The sequence below is a fragment of the Orcinus orca genome, chromosome 20 (assembly GCF_937001465.1).
Source record: "Orcinus orca chromosome 20, mOrcOrc1.1, whole genome shotgun sequence".
Classification (NCBI taxonomy): Eukaryota; Metazoa; Chordata; class Mammalia; order Artiodactyla; family Delphinidae; genus Orcinus; species Orcinus orca.
The window spans coordinates 13,076,646-13,092,777 of record NC_064578.1 but is presented as its reverse complement, the minus strand read 5'-3'; the positions used below and the strand labels follow the sequence as shown (position 1 = coordinate 13,092,777).

General features: G+C 43.0%; 1 protein-coding gene across 10 annotated transcripts in view; it reads right to left on the bottom strand.

Annotated features, from left to right (window-relative positions):
* PDPR (pyruvate dehydrogenase phosphatase regulatory subunit) overlaps window positions 1-16,132 on the bottom strand; it is a 41,991-nt gene that overhangs the window by 15,495 nt on the left and 10,364 nt on the right. For 4 of the 10 annotated variants that reach the window (XR_004485111.2, XR_004485109.2, XR_004485110.2 and 1 more), the window contains exons 2-12: window positions 14,715-15,002; window positions 13,407-13,540; window positions 9,407-9,488; window positions 9,148-9,311; window positions 8,223-8,344; window positions 7,287-7,404; window positions 6,389-6,538; window positions 4,045-4,237; window positions 2,385-2,509; window positions 370-525; window positions 31-164 (exon numbers count right to left, since the gene is read on the bottom strand). Coding sequence is in view for 7 of the 10 variants with exons in the window: in XM_033434654.2 (XP_033290545.1) it covers window positions 31-164; window positions 370-525; window positions 2,385-2,509; window positions 4,045-4,237; window positions 6,389-6,538; window positions 7,287-7,404; window positions 8,223-8,344; window positions 9,148-9,311; window positions 9,407-9,488; window positions 13,407-13,540; window positions 14,715-14,938 (1,602 nt within the window). In the remaining 3 variants the exon portion in view is untranslated. Of the gene's footprint in view, window positions 1-30; window positions 165-369; window positions 526-2,384; window positions 2,510-4,044; window positions 4,238-6,388; window positions 6,539-7,286; window positions 7,405-8,222; window positions 8,345-9,147; window positions 9,312-9,406; window positions 9,489-13,398; window positions 13,541-14,396; window positions 14,517-14,714; window positions 15,003-16,132 lie in introns of those variants that run through there. The other 6 variants (XM_033434657.2, XM_033434656.2, XM_049703810.1 and 3 more) reach the window with 6 other exon arrangements.

Below are 16,132 nucleotides of genomic sequence, written 5' to 3'. Positions count from 1 at the left end.
AATCTGTTCTTTTGGTTCCCAAATACTTACTGTTATTTCAAACTTTGTGAAAGAGGACATGTCAATGACACACACGGCCTCCTTACAGCACTTGACTTCGGACTCCACAATCTCAAACCAGTCTGGCTTGTAAAAAGTCTTGCTCTGCTCCAAGGCCAACAGGTCTACAGGACAGAGAAAACCAAAGGAAGACAGAAAAGGAGGGGACTTGTACTGGTGAGTCTCCTTGATAGATCAGTAGAGTATAATAGGTTTTTATTATTTATTCTCCTAGGAAGACAAACTAGCTATGCACATTTAAAAACAAGGTTTACTATTCTTAAGACAAAAAACCCCCCAAAAAACAAAAATGAGAACGTGCCTTCTTACCCTTGTCTGGTGGCACAAAGTACTTTGGCCTCTCAAATCCATGTTTCTCCATCCACCTGGCTCCTTGTGCATCCAGCCGGTCATACAGAGGGGATGTGCGTAACTGCCTTCCTGTCTGGAAGTCCCAGCGGGGAACCTTCAGATCGTACAGCAGAGCTAGGAGAGAGAAGAGCAGTCTACGAAAGCCCAAGGCACAGAGCTGAGCACCAATATCCATGGGCCTCTGGAGCTGCTCCTATTCAAAAAAGCATGCTTTCAGGCTGCTGTAGCCTAATTTGCCAAACAGTACCCAGCATGACACGAATGTTCCAGAAGAAAGGATCACATTGCAAGAGCTGGTAACACCCCTCCACAGACTTATATAGCTGTGAGTCACATAACAACTCTAGATCTTTGTTTATAATTACTGTTCCAAATTAGTAGGTAGAAACAATGGCAGAAAGGTCAGAGTTCTAAACCTTGTTAAGCTCCCAGCAGAGATGAAGGTTATGTCTACACGGGACACAGGTGGTTACAAAGTGTGAAAAAATGGCACCTGATTCTTTCCAGTGCCTGTGTTGCTGGAGCCTCAGACCTGTTACACACTTTTCCTAATATTTAGCCATTTCTGAAGCAAAAGGGCACACAGCATACCTTGATTTGGTGGTTCTGAAATCTGACAGGTTGCAAAGTATTGTCCCAGTGACATGATTTACATAACAAAGGGAGGGTCAGAATTCATTTCTCCTAATGTCCAATCTGCAACAGTGAATAAGTAAAATACCCAGAAAGAGTGTGGTCTCTAGTCTCTTGCAGAGAGAAGACCGGACTTCACACCAGGCCAAACAAGAGGTACGTCAGCGTTGGGGGAGACTGGGAGATCACAGAGAAGGAAACCAAGCTGGCGTCCTTATACTGTGACAGTCTCCTCTGGGCTTTAGGTTCTACTTTCCCTTTCCCCGTTTTCTATCATGCCTGCAACTTCCAGCTCATGAGAATCAGAGGCGGCCACCAAAAGGACTGTATCATCAAGAAGCTCCAGCTCATTTACAATTTGCACAGCTTCCAAAGTAACGATGGATGTAGAAACCTAGACTCTTAACAGTTCAACACTGTAACCAAAATAGTCACTAAATAACCTTAGCAGTTACACATACTGCTTCCAGGTCCTTTAACTCCCATGGATGTGAATTCTCTGCCCCAGACCAAAAGTGAGCACACAGGTGTGACAGGTCATCCAAAGGCCTCATTGCTAATGGAACCTCCAGCTACTAAACCAGCAGTCCGTCCTTAAACAAGAATGCTGGTCACAGCCAGTGCAGAATCTTAGTCCTGAGGATAACTATTCCCCAAACAGATATATTTGGTCAAGTCTGAAAACAGTTCCTCAGTATACAAAAATGAAATTACAATCTGATTTGGTTCAATTCCTGATTCAAAAGCTATCTCTAAAGGGCACACTGGAAAATAAAGCCAAGACAAAGTAGTAACAAGTTAAAAGCGTCCTTCAAAGTCAGAGAGAAGCAAAAACAAGGAGAAAGAGCAGGAATGTATGTTTGGTATTTACATGAGAAATGGTTTCCTATCTTGCTAGCATAGGATGGGTTAATGACGAGAGTCACTCAAAGGAGCCTGAAGCTTTGAGACTAACTTGGCAAATTCTCTGCCTTGGAAAGCAAACCATGATCTCAAAGACCAAGTGGGGAGTGAGAGCATTCATTCTGACACAGCAAAGTGGAAAGGAGGCAATGCTGGGAATGTTCAAGAAGCTGCTGCCAGGAGTCTGACAGGAATCACCACCTGTACGTCCTAGTCCACTTTCCTGGTCCCCGAGGTAACTAAGATACAATACACTACAGAAAATGTTCCATAAATGTCATGTGGGCATAATGCCCCCAACACAGGCCTGAAACAGCCAAACTCAGACGCCCAACTTGAAGCAATTACTAAAGAACCAAGGAAGAATCTGCCCCTCTGGATGACAGAACCAGTCAGATGCCTGCAACGATGGGCAACGGGGATAAAGCTTCACTTACGCATGACTTCCATGACACGGTGGCGCAGGAAGGTTCGGCTGCTCTGGAGGGCTCCAAAACGCTTCAGGTCCAGTTCCCAGACACTTTCTGAGGGATAGCCATGCACCATCCACTCGGCGAGGTACCTGTGTAGATGGGGGAAGTTGCTGGGCCTCTCAGCATCATGATACTCTCAGCGCTGTACTAGGAATCAAGCACCAACAGAATCGAAAGACTCTATCTTGTCAAGAGTGGTTGAGCAATTCTGGGCAATTTCCTTAACTTCTGGAAGAAACAAATTATATCCATCTACTGCTCTCACAAGACCACTATGAGGATATGAGCTCTAATGATAAGATTCCCTAGAAAGTATAGAGATAAGCCACATTCCATACAAATGTACTCCATACATCCAATGGGTTTTTTGTTTGTTTGTTTTTTCCTGTAAAAAGTCACCTCAGGAGGTTATACAGTTATCTGGCCATATCGCCTTTGCTCCAAACATTTTTGGTAACTTCTACTCCATAACTGTCTTCAGAGCCATTCTACAATTCACTCAAGAACACTGGTCAATTAAAAAATGTTTTTAAATTGTGGTAAAAAACACACAACGTAAAATTTACCATCTTAACCATTTACAAGTGTATACTTCAGTGGTATTAAGCACTTTCACATTATCTGTAACTATCACCACCATCCACCTCCAGAGTTCTTTTCATCAAACAAACTCTATATCCACTAAGCAGCCCCTCCCTACTCCCTCCTTACCCTAGCCCCTGGCAAGCACCATTCTACATCTGTCTCTATGAATTAGACTACTGTAAGTATTCATATGGGTGGAATTATACAGTATTTGTCCTTTCAACACCGGCTTAATTTTTAATTTATTTATTTTTGGCTGTGTTGGGTCTTCCTTGCTGCGTGCAGGCTTTTCTCTAGTTGCAGTGAGTGGGGGCTACTCTTTGTTGTGGTGCACATGCTTCTCATTGCAGTGGCTTCTTGTTGCGGAGCACAGGCTCTAGGCATGCGGGCTTCAGTAGTTGTGGCACGTGGGCTCAGTAGTTGTGGCACGTGGGCTCTAGAGTGCAGGCTCAGTAGTTGTGGCGCATGGGCTTAGTTGCTCCGCGGCATGTGGCATCTTCCCGGACTAGACGTGCAGGCTCGGCGGCCATGCCTCACGGGCCTAGCCACTCCGTGGCATGTGGGATATTCCCAGACAGGGGCACGAACCTGTGTCCCCTGCATCTGCAGGCGGACTCTCAACCACTGTGCCACCAGGGAAGCCCCCTCGCTTAATTTTTATAAGTACCAAATTTGAAAATAAAAACCTGTGTGATCAGCATGATCTTCTACTTCACTCACCACACTTGGCTATTTCCAAACTCAAATACATATTCAAAGGACCAACATTTGTTATGACTGAAGTAGTACAGAAGAACATCCCACGGGCTCCAAGGCTAACTCCAAAAGAGGAGTTCCAAAAACATTCTGTACAATGACATGTCTGGAACACGGGAAGTGCCTCCCATGGCAAATACTTTGAAGGGGACAACTCTCTCATGACATGTGTCTTCCTCTTATCTGAACATACTGGATTAGGTATTTCACAAACCCTATGAACCAGAAGTAATTCCAGAAAGGAAGAAGCCTCGCAAGCCGAACCTGAGTGCTAAAGACTTACCTTCCAGCTCCTCCACCAAACGAAAGGCCAGCAGAGTTCATTCCCGCCAGGACGAAGTAGCCCCGCACTGAAGGGGACTCGCCCATGATGCACCTCATGTCCGGCGTGAAGGTCTCGGGGCAATTCACCAACTTCATGATCTCCATAGTCTCCAGTTCTGGCATCCTACGCAGCAGGGAACTCAACAGGGGCTCTGAGCAACAAAAACAGACCCAAACACAGTCGTCAGCTTTAGGGGATTCAAAACTCCCTACCCCTTACACTCTTCTATTCCCTCTCCTTTCGGAAAATGTCTTGTGGAGGTTTTCTGAGATGAGCCAACTGGGCCATCTATCAGAAGCAGAAGCCTTGGGGAAGTATGGGGCATTCCTACAGAGTTCTTGGCATAAAGACGGAGAAATAAAGATACTCTTTAGAGGGAAAGGAGCTATGGAAGAGTAAATACTACATCTGGCTATAGAATCTCAAAGGGATCAGGACTCACGGAAAAGCTCTTAAATGACCCCCAAAGAGATGTGCAATAAAAGGCAATGTTTTCCTAAGTTGGAACAGCTGCAAAAGACAGATCCTCAACCTGTTTTAAGGTAAGTCCATCGTCAGGGAATGATCCAGGGGGACAGTGGTAAAGATGAAGCCAGACTGAAGCTGGCTGGTAGGTACATGGGATTTCTTTATATTATTCTCTTCATTTTTAAAAGTTTGAAATTTCCTAAATTTAAAGAAAAGAAATTTTAAGTCCAAGTGGAAGGAAGGACACTCTTCACTACAGACCCTTTCATATCTTTTGAATTTGGAACCATGTGACTGTATTACCTATTCGATAAATTAAAATTATTTAAAAATTGAGTAAAAGAACATATTAATGAAACTGTTTTGCTTCTTAAAATTCTCTTCGATTTTAAATGAAGTCCTATCAAAAGAAGGTTTCCTCCCAGCCTAAAATTTCAGCAATGATTTTAGGCGAATAAGTGATAAGCCAAAAGTCCCTTAAACCAAGATTTTAATTTTAGGTCCCTGAATCTGCTCACCAATAACTGTATCCTTAGATCAGACAAATTCTGTGGACTACCCTCTGTAACCACCAAAAGGGGTTGTTACAAAGATCAAATAAGGAACTACGGGTATATCTCGGTTCAGTTCTAGACCACCGCAATAAAGTGAATATCGCAATATAGTGAGTCACGTGAACTTTTTGGTTTCTCAGTACATATAAAAATTTTGTTCACACTATACTATAGTGTACTGTATGTACAATAGCATTATGTCTAAAAAACAATGTACATAACCAAAAACAATGTAAATTAAAAACTACTTGGCTAGATATGCAAGCAACCTAAGTGTTCATCAACAGATGGCTAAAGAAGATGTGTGTGTGTGTGTATATATATACACACACAATGGAATACTACTCAGCTCTTAAAAAAACTTTTACCATTTGCAATAACATGGATGGACTTGAAGGGTATTATGCTTAGTGAAATGAGTCAGAGAAAGACAAACACTGTATGTTATTACTTATATGTGGACTCTAAAAAAGAAAAACTAGTGAATGTAAACAAAAAAGAAACAGACTCACAGATAGAGAACAAACTAGTGGTTATTGTTGGGGAGAAGGAAAAGGGGAGGGACAAGATAGGGGCAGGGAGTCAAGAAGTACAAACTACTATGTATAAAAAAAATAAGCTACAAGGATGTACTGTACAACACAGAACGTAGTCAATATTTTATAATAACTATTAGTGGAACATAACCTTTAAAAATTGTGAATCGCTATATTGTTTGTACGCATGAAACTTGTATACTGTACATCAATTGGACCTCAAAAAAAGATCATTTAAAAAAATTTTCTACTTAGACTTCAGTGTATTATTAAAAACTTCTAAAAAAAGTAAAAAACAAAAACAAACCAAAAAAAACCTTTACTGCTAAAACATGCTAATCATCATCAGCCTTCAGCAAATCATATCTTTTGCAACAGTAACAACAAAAAGCACTGATCACAGATCCCCATAACAACCATAACAATTAAAAAGCTTGAAATATTGTTAGAATTACCAAAATGTGCCAGAGACACAAAGTGAGAAAATGCTGTTGGAAAATAGTCCCAACAGACTTGTTCAACACAAACTTCAATCTATAAAAAACTCAGTATCATACAGCAGAATTTGACATGACACTAAATCAACTATACTTCAAAAAAAAAAAAATTGAAAAACGAAACCAAGAAAAAACTCAGCATGTGCGAAGCACGATAAAATGAGGTATGCCTGTGTTCCTGAAAAGGCTTTAAAGTGTAACATCTTAGACAATATAAGGCAATCTTGTTAGAATCTAGTTCACACACCAAAGTGATCCCAGTCTTCCTGCAGATTCTGAATCTCCAGCTGGTTCTTGCCCTCAGTGAAAATTGGCTTTGGGTTCTTCTCAAAGCCCCCAGACAGGATGCCACCCTGCCAGTTCCGAATATAAATTCTTCCATCGGCATCCACAATAGCTGAGGAAGAGAAATGACAAGGGGGTGGGGGGTAGAGGAGAAGACAGGGTTGAGCGACAAGCCAGCTGTCTAAATGGACAGAAAAAGCAGCAAAACAAAAACACCCAAAATTGGACTTATTAACCAAACAGCATTCAGTGAACACAGGCGTTCATTAGCTTTAAAATACTGTTCCCGGTCATGGAGGAGGATCCTCCCTCTCAGATTTACAGTGGAGACTGTTTCTCAGATTATCCCTAACCAGATCACTTACCTAGAAGCTTTCACTAGTTCTCAGAATCAAACTGCTTAACTGCCACTGTGACACGTGAAAGCCAGAGAGAAGGGGGGACTGTGGAGCCCACTCCAGGGATGAAGGCCTCCAAGTGGTATCAACCCCTCCCTACAGCGCTGGGAGTCTCTGAACAGCCCGAGTTTATAGCTCACCTGTGACATCTCCACAACGTGTAGCATTAAGTCAAGAACTCTAGGTTACATTCCAAACACTCTCAGTTTAGACCTGTTTGAGACTACCCGTTAGCTTGCAAACAAAAACTGCTTAAGTGCAATGCCCACTTTGGCCATCCTTTCATAAAGAGTTATTAAAGTCAAGTTACAATGGGGTCCACCTCCCTGTACCATGCTCCAGAAAAGAAATAAAAAGAAAAGACTCTTCCGGGCGCAGTCTGTCCTTAGCAGAAAGCCTTCCTTTGCAGAGGACAGAACAGGGGCAAGGAAACAAGATTAAAAACAAAGTGCAAGTCCTCACTTGGTGTGTTGCTCTGCAGAGGGGTCTCCCAGGGGCGAGTCAGAAGGTAGAAGTGTTCGCAGGCATGTAACGGGATACTAACCGGCTCCTCGTTGGACAGACCCAGCTCGTATGCCCACTACAAACGGACAGATTGATTTGTGGGTGGAAGAGGAACAGAAAGACAAATGAGCAAGTGCAGCCTCTTGAAAAGAGTTTAATTTCAAGTGGCTTCTGTGCGCTCTTGCCTCCACGTCAGCTGTGGGAAGCCAAGTTCCAGCCTGCTTTAGTTCAGTTATTGGACGGGGAGCAACACTACGCCCTTTAAACCACAAAGTCTGCTTTTCTAGCAGAGGAAGACAGATTTACCAGCTCGTGAAAGGAGCTCGTGGGGAGCAAGTGAGGCCCTTCTAACAAAACGCCTGGCCTCAACCACAAACCCCAAATACCAATCATAAAGAACTGCACATGGCAGCAAGTACTCCTAGGTCCCCTTAAGACTGTGGAGTGGGAGGCAAGGGACCAATCTGCCTTCAAAGCAGCAGCAGTTTAGTGTCCTGGAAACTGAATCCACATTCCTGACACAATAAAACAGCCTAATACTCATCTGCTGGGTGGTAGGATGAAACGAAACACCACAGACAGACCCGACGCCAAGGACTGATTGCTGTCAATGCCCAACTCTCCTGGCCTTCCTGACCAGGACAGCGCCAATTAGCCAGGGGGGAGGAAGGAAAAGGTCACCCAGGCTTCTATTTGAGGAATAAGAACAGGCTTCCGATTTGGAGTGAGAGATTCTGAGTTTTCCTGTCCAAACAAGAAACAGTGTGGTCCCTGACATCTGCTTAGTCCACCACAATATTAACTGTACATCTGTACCGCCCCGCCACCCCAAAAAAATCCTGGAGACAAAAGTTAAATAAGAAAAGCAGTGACCCAGTACTGTCGCTAACCTACCTGACCCGCACAGTTGACAAAATAGTGGCACTGGATCTGTCCTTTATCAGTCTCCACACCAGTGACTTGACCTTTCCTCACCATAACATGAAGAATACTTGTCCGGTCATAGATCTGAACACCTGTTCCAATGTAAACAAAGAGTTGGGGCATCATCATCTGATGTTTCAGAATTAGGCATGTGCAGCAGACTCACAACAAACACGGAAGAGGCCAGGTCGATGCTGGCCTTTAATTTTAAAAACCAAAAATCTCCTGGAACTGCATCCTGAGACTGTGTAAATGGACCTTTCCCAAGACTGAAAATACCAGGCCAACTGAAAAAACTGACTTTAGTATGTAATCAAATTCCAGGAATCATGGGAATTCCCTGGCGGTCCAGTGTTTAGGGCTCTGCGCTTCCACTGCAGGGGGCACAGGTTCGATCCCTGGTCAGGGACATAAGGTCCCACATGCCACGCAGCATGGCCAAAAAAATTCCAGGGATCATAAAAGGGGTAGGAGAGAAAAAGTGCCATTGGGCATCCTTAAATCCTAATCTACGTACATCATGAATCAGTTCATCCAAAGTATATAACACCATAGACGCTGATTAGTCTTCCCCCCATTCATTCCAAGATCAGGATATGATCCAAGCTGTGGATTAAATCCCCAAGGTGTGTTTCAACCTTAGAGCTTCTCAAGTCCTGTGGGGGAGAAAATGCCCTTACATCTGAAGTGCTTTAAGCAGGACTAAAAGCAGTTCCTTGGACCTTAATAAGAAAAATGTGGCCCTGAAGAAAAATATTAACAGATACTATATTAAGACAAAAATTCTAGGAGCCAGGAGCCAGTGTCCCAATATGGAAGTTGGTTGGTATTCCTGCCCTACTGAGAGATGCTTTCTTAGACGACCTCTTCCTTCCTAACCCCAAAACGTGCTTACCATTTTGGGAGGCAGCACTTGCCAGGGCAAGAGCCACATCAGCAGAGGACACCACTGCATCCTCGGGGACATGCATGGCCCCCACCAGGTCGTGCACATTGAGGAGAGGGTGAAGTTCGGCCACTTTCTTGGGGGAGATGATCTCGGAGGGGATGCCTATAACACTGCCACAGAACACAGGGGGACAATGACATTCACTGCCCTCCGGCAGAGGTCAGGTGACAGTAAAGTCAGGACAGGCTTCTAGCCTCATACGTACTTCAGCCTTGAATTGATGCGCTTCAGGGAGATCAGCCGGTCCTGAGTTTGGGCCAGAAAGATCGAGCCTGTCCTTATGTAACCTGGAAGAAAAAACAGCCCAAACTGAGACAGAGCAGGCCAAATGCAGGGGGGCGGAGGAGCAAGCCCACTAGACTGTAAAGTGGAAGACCTGTGATGAGTCCTGGGCTGCCACCTCCCAATCATTCTCAGCTCACAGTTTTGTGAGGACCAAATGAGTCTAATGTACATAAAATCACTCTTACACTAGAAATGAAGGACACCAATGCTGAACAAACCTTTGGTTTTTTTTTTGGGGGGGGGGGCCGAGAAGTAACTGTGACCCATCAATTCTTCACTCCTTTATGTAATTATAATTAGACCCTTTCTCCTCCTATTGTTGGTGGGAGAGTAACCCTTGGTGAAGGCCACTCAGCACATCTTCTGCCTCAGTACAGCCAGCAGGCCTGTGACCTAAGCTCAGCCAATCTGATCCTCCTGGAATACTGAGTCTTGAGCAAGGAGGGGAATGGCTGGACGTCCCTCATCTCGAGAGCAGCAGCGTCCTGGCCACATGATTCCTGTTCCAGCTGAGGGACTGGCTGCTGTTGGGTCCCTACAACCTGGCCTCCACCCTGCCTCCAGCTGGCAGCCTCCTGTCAACTCTACAGGCCCCAGTGGCCTTCCAACAAACTCCTTTTGCCCAAGTTAGCCATGGTCAATTCCTGTTGTTTGCAATCAATGTACTGGATATGACCACTATTACACAATGACAATCCTCCCAGAATGCAATGAGTCTTAGCTGTTATGAAGAAACACTCGCATCAATCAAGTGTCTTTTTAAAAAGGAAATACAGTCATGATAATTTAAATATTTTATTGTTCCTTCTGAAATCATCAGATAAATATGCCCTTCGCAGACATGACAAGATTGCCAAGTTCGGAAAACTGAAATTTCAGAGCCTGATTTTATAAGTGGTAAATTTATCCTCAATATATTTACTCCTTTGCTCAATCCTGGGGTACACAGAAAGCAGAACTGTCCATACCACTGTGAAAAATAAACTTGCTAATTATGGCTCAATGTTTGTTCACATTTCCTTTTGTCTTGACTGAAGGTGGAGTCTAAATACTGTGATCAGAAGTCCCTGGGTTTGTTCTTTTTTCCCCCTATAGTAAAGCTGTTATTCACATGAAATGCAACTAGATTATTTCGGATAGTGTTCCACTGAACGTTCCCCCCTTTTCCTGATGGTTTTATTCTATATTTGAATATGCAAAATGTTTACATTGTTCTAAAAGTCAAAACTATACAAAGTCAGGCCAGAAATACCACTACCCCCCAGGCCCCCACCCTGCACCCTGTTTCCCACCTACCCTGGGAGGTAACCAACCTCAGTACTTTCCGGTTTATCCTTCCTATGTTTCTTTCTTTGCAAAATTAAGTATACATTTGCATATTTTCTTATTTCTTCTTACACAAAAGTAGCACATTTTATATACTTTTTAACACCTTGTTTTTCTCATTTAACAATTATCACAGAGATCACTCCATAGCAATTCACAGACATCTTCCTCCTTCTTTTTACATCTACCTAATAATCCTTTGTGGGGATGTTCCATTTTATTTTACCAATCTCATGCACGTATATTTTTGTACAAGAGGTTCTTGAGTGGAAAAAACAAAGTACATAATATGCTTAATACAATCTCATTTGGGTTAAAAAAAAAAGTAGACCTGTATATACATACAAACTAACCACAGACTAGTAACCTTCTGGTGGGTATTCAGTGGGGAGGATCACTTTTTATTTTCAGATTTCTGTATTGTTCACATTTATTATAAGGAGTATATAACTTATTACATATGTTTAGAACTTTTTTTTTTTTAGAACTTTTTAAAAGTTCCTTCTAACCCACAAAGTAATTTTTTAAAATTGATTTGGCACCGACTTAGTAAATTAATGGTTTAATCTATCTGCATCTAGGTTTTTCATCTGTAAAAGAATTATCTGGACTTCCCTGGTGGTGCAGTGGTTAAGAATCCACCTGCCAATGCAGGGGACATGGGTTCAAGCCCTGGTCTGGGAAGATCCCACATGCCACGGAGCAACTAAGCCCATGTGCCACAACTACCGAGCCTGTGCTCTAGAGCCTGCGAGCCACAACTACTGAGCCCCCATGCCACAACTACTGAAGCCCGCGCACCTAGAGCCCGTGCTCTGCAACAAGAGAAGCCACCATAATGAGAAGCCCGTGCACTGCGAAGAAGAGTAGCCCCTGCTTGCTGCAACTAGAGAAAGCCCACACGCAGCAATGAAGACCCAATGAAGCCAAAAATAAATAAGTAAAATAAATTAAAAAAAAAAGAATGATCCTTCCTTATTATAAGATCAAATAATATGTGGAATACTTTCAAAGATTATTAAAACTTTTAGATTATCATGTTCAATCACTTGACAAAAATTACATCATGTGCAAAAGAAGCATTGCAGAAACTAGTATCTGCATAATGAGGACCCTTGGAGTGACCCAGTAATTCAGAGTAGAAAGCAGTTAACATACACCTCACATGAATGAACTATTTTCAGAGGATTAGCTTATTATATGTTATCATCAAATGTATGTTGTACACATGTCACCTATGTAATATCTCAAAGCAGTCCACTGAATGACAGCAGTCATTGGAATGCACACCTGTATATTCTGCTGGACAACAGAATTCTCCAGCAGGGAAGTCCCTACATCATCTTTCACTGCATCACTGGTGAACTACAATGGGGGTGACAGACTGAGGGGGATGCCCTTACTCTCTGTTGCCTGACTTCCTCACTGCCCCACAGACATCAAAGAGAGATCAGGCCCAATAAAGGATTCCAGCCAGTGACCTCAAACAAAAGCTAGACTAACTTACCTTACAGAAGCCTGCAGCCCTGATTCCTCTGGAATCTAACCAGCTGAGCCATGCAAGGCTCAACAAAGCACGAGTAACTGAACCAAAGGACCAGGACTCAGCAGTTCCATTTCTGGGCTCATTATGTGGACCCTCTTCTGACTCAAATACTGGTTAGTATCTGATTCAAGTACCTTGTTGTCATTAAATTAAATCCAACCAAAAAGGACTGAAATACAGTTAGGTCCATGTCTGTCATATTCAAGTTATTAGAAAATCAGTCTTAAGTTACAATTTACAAGTAAGGTTTACACTTCGGTTGGCAAAAAAAAAAAGCTACCATTTTTTGTCTGTATTAATCTTGAAGTATCTGTGATCTGAATTATGCAAGGTCTGCCTCATATAGGCATTGTCCTGAATTTCATCACTGGGCCTCACTACCCTCTCATGATTATACTGTGGTCACCAAACTGCTTAATCAGCCACGAGACTGGGTTTGACTCTGGGCTTCTAGCTAATCCATCACCTTATAACAAAGCGCTGGACTTTCTTTCTACCTTGTTACCATATGGGACCATAGCGTGGCTTTGTCTCCCTCTTCTTGGGACAGTTCCTACTTACTCCAGTATTATTTAACTTACAATTCTGTGTCCTTACCCCCTTGATTACACAGGTAAGGAGAAATACATGTTTATGCTTTCTAGGTAGAAATATCCTTAATATCCATTTTTGAAGTGCAGTGGGTCAAACTATGATTTAACTACCAAGCACCTGAAGTTGAGTTGTTTCTCCTCCTCTTCATTCAGGAGCCAAGTGTTGCCACTTACTAGACTTCAATGAGTGAAATATATAGGAAACGGCCCAGGAAAACTTCCACTCTATAAGAATTATAGAATCTGAAAAGGAGCTAGGATGCTGACTGAAGGCCCTCGATTTACAGATAAGGAAAGTGAAGACAGCTCAACAAGCTAAGTGACTTGCCCAAGGTCATACCCTGACAAGTGGCAAAACCTGTATTAAAACTCAAGTCTGAATTACCAAATCACAAGCTGACTTGGTATAGGACCAAATACAGTACTGAGTAAAAGAGTCTAGATTACCTGCTTACCTGTATGGATCCCTGTTTCTTGCTCTAACTGATGGTAGAGTTTGTTTGAGTAGTCTGCCATCTTTTGCTCAATGGTCAAGTGCCTGGCGGTGCTTAGGATGCCAGCACAGAACCTCGTAGAGCCAGCAGCCAGCCTGCAGGATAGATGCAAATGCTATTAGGTAGACGCATATATCGGTGAATACAAGAAGTTCAAGGTTCCTCATTATACCACTGTTGTAACATCCAAAGATGGAAACAACCGCAATGTCCATCAACATGAGAATGATTTAAAATTTTGGAGTTCACCTATACAACAGAATACTTTACGGCCATAAAAAACAAATGAACACTTTTATGCACCAATCCTAATGGAACAACCCTAATGAAAAAAGCCAGGTGAGGAACACTGTTTAAGGTATGCTACTACTCGTATGAAAAAGGGAAAAAAAAAAATGAATATGCATATACCCACATACATACCTACCAATACATATCTGATTATACATGGAGAAGAGTATCTGAAATGGTACCTAAGGAACTTAACTGGCTTCCAGTGAGGGAAACTTGTAGCTAGAGGTCAGCGAGCAGAAGGAGACTTTCCCCCGTACACTCTTTTACACATTTTCAAGTTTGAACTATGTAAATGTATCACCTATTCAGAAATAACCACACTTTAAATTTTTAAAATGTTGTCCAATTTGCGGTAGGCAACAGAACATAAACAGCATGGAACAGAAAAAGGACACTAGGTGAAAAGTGAATAAATTCGAATAAAGCAGCAATGTTAGTTTAAAATAATGTATCACAACTGCGTCATTAATTGAAACATTAATCCTAATATAAGATGTTAACAGTAGGTAAACCTGGATGCAAGGTATATGGTAACTCTGCACTATTGTTCCAATTGTTCTATAAATCTAAACTGTTCTAAAGTAAGTTAATCAACTGAAAAGGAACAGAAATAAGAAATAATGTAGCCAATTTCATTTTGGCTCAAAGAGGAAGCACCTGAGTCGCAGGATTTATTGCTGTATTATTACAACAAAGAGAGTAAGATGATAAGATGTGCTTTGAACCGGAAATAAACACATCTTTTAGCTACTTGTTATGTCCCAATCTGCCATCTCTCTGAAAACCAGAAAACAGGAGTATTAGGCATCATAAAACAAAGTACCAAAGATTTCACTTTTCTGTAATTCTACTTATGCTACTTAGTGACACTTACATTAGCTATTGCTGAGTCAGTATTACTGAAATGAGAGGGATGAGGGAAGCCCATATAATCAGTGCAGCACAGCCCCAAGCCATGTCCAGCTTGATCCCTACCTGCCCTGCTCCAAAAGGACGATATCCTTCCACCCCATCTTGGAGAGATGATAGGCCACAGATGTGCCCATGATTCCACCACCACAGATGACCACCTGTGCCTGGGCAGGCAGGGCCACAGAATGCGCTTTGGCAGCTGACGCACCGCTTCTGGCTGAGGACCACTTCTGCCATCCTCGGCTGCTTCTTGGTCTTCGGACCACCGATAGCAACTGGTAAAGCATCACGTCTGTCAGCAACTGGGAGACGTGCTCTCACTCAGCAAGAAGCGGATCCCAAGAATTCAAACTAGACAGAGAAAACCAAGAGCATAAGATTAACGAGAAAGTGTTGAAACACAGAACAATAATTGTACATTCAGCAAATGTCTGAGGACTTACTGAGTTCCAGACACATTGCTAGGTATAGATACAGCAATGAAGACAAATGAGGAGGTCCCTGCCTTTACACAACTTACATTTGAGACAGAGAGACAAGCAGCCAATATACAAATAAAACAAGTAACAAAGCTAGTACGACGGAGTCACTAGGGGCACACCAAAATATCATGGTCAGAAAGAAGGTGACATTTGAAAAGACCTGATGGATGAAAAAGAACCCGCTATGTGAGAGTGTTCGGACAGAAGAACCAGCATGTGCAAAGGCCCTGAAGTGAGAGAGCTTGAGGAGTCCAAGCACAGAAAAGAGGCCAGTGTGTCCACAGCACGTGAGGGAGAGGAGGTGACCTGAGATCGAGCTGGAGGTGGCAGAGACCAATCGTACACAGCTCTTGGATGCCACCACGAGGAGTGGGATTTATTCTACATGCAAAGGAAAACACTAAAGCAGGGGAATGACATAATCTGGCCTGTTTTTCCAAGATCAGGCTGGCTCCATGGAAGGCTCCCAGAAGGACAGGGAAAGCAGGGGTGAGTCAGGAAGCTATGGCAGTTCTCCAGCGGGGGACACCATAGTGGCTCAGACGAGGATGGTGGCAGCAGAGTCAGAGAAATGACTGGATTGTTTGGGAAGTAGAAAACACAGAACTTACTTGCCAACAAACTGGATGTTAAAACAGGAAAAACGGAGAAATAAGGATGATGGCTAAGTTTGTGGGGTAAGCAACTGGGGCCACGGACTATGTGAGATGGATCAGACATAGGGAGGGAGGCTGTGAGGGTGTGCATGCGTGTGAACAGTGAAAGGTCCCAGTCTTAGATGTCAACAGCCAGAGACCCAGCAGGCAGCACGTGAAAACAGGGAGCAGCAGCTGGGTTCCCAAGCCTGAAACCTGGGGGTGTGGTCCGGGAGTCATTAGCATATGTACAATATTTGAAGCCCTAGCATCTGGAGGAACAAGACCCCCAAGGCTCCCGGCATTTACACACAAGGAAGAGAAGGAAAGGACTACAAACAGGACTGAACGCTGTAGATGCACA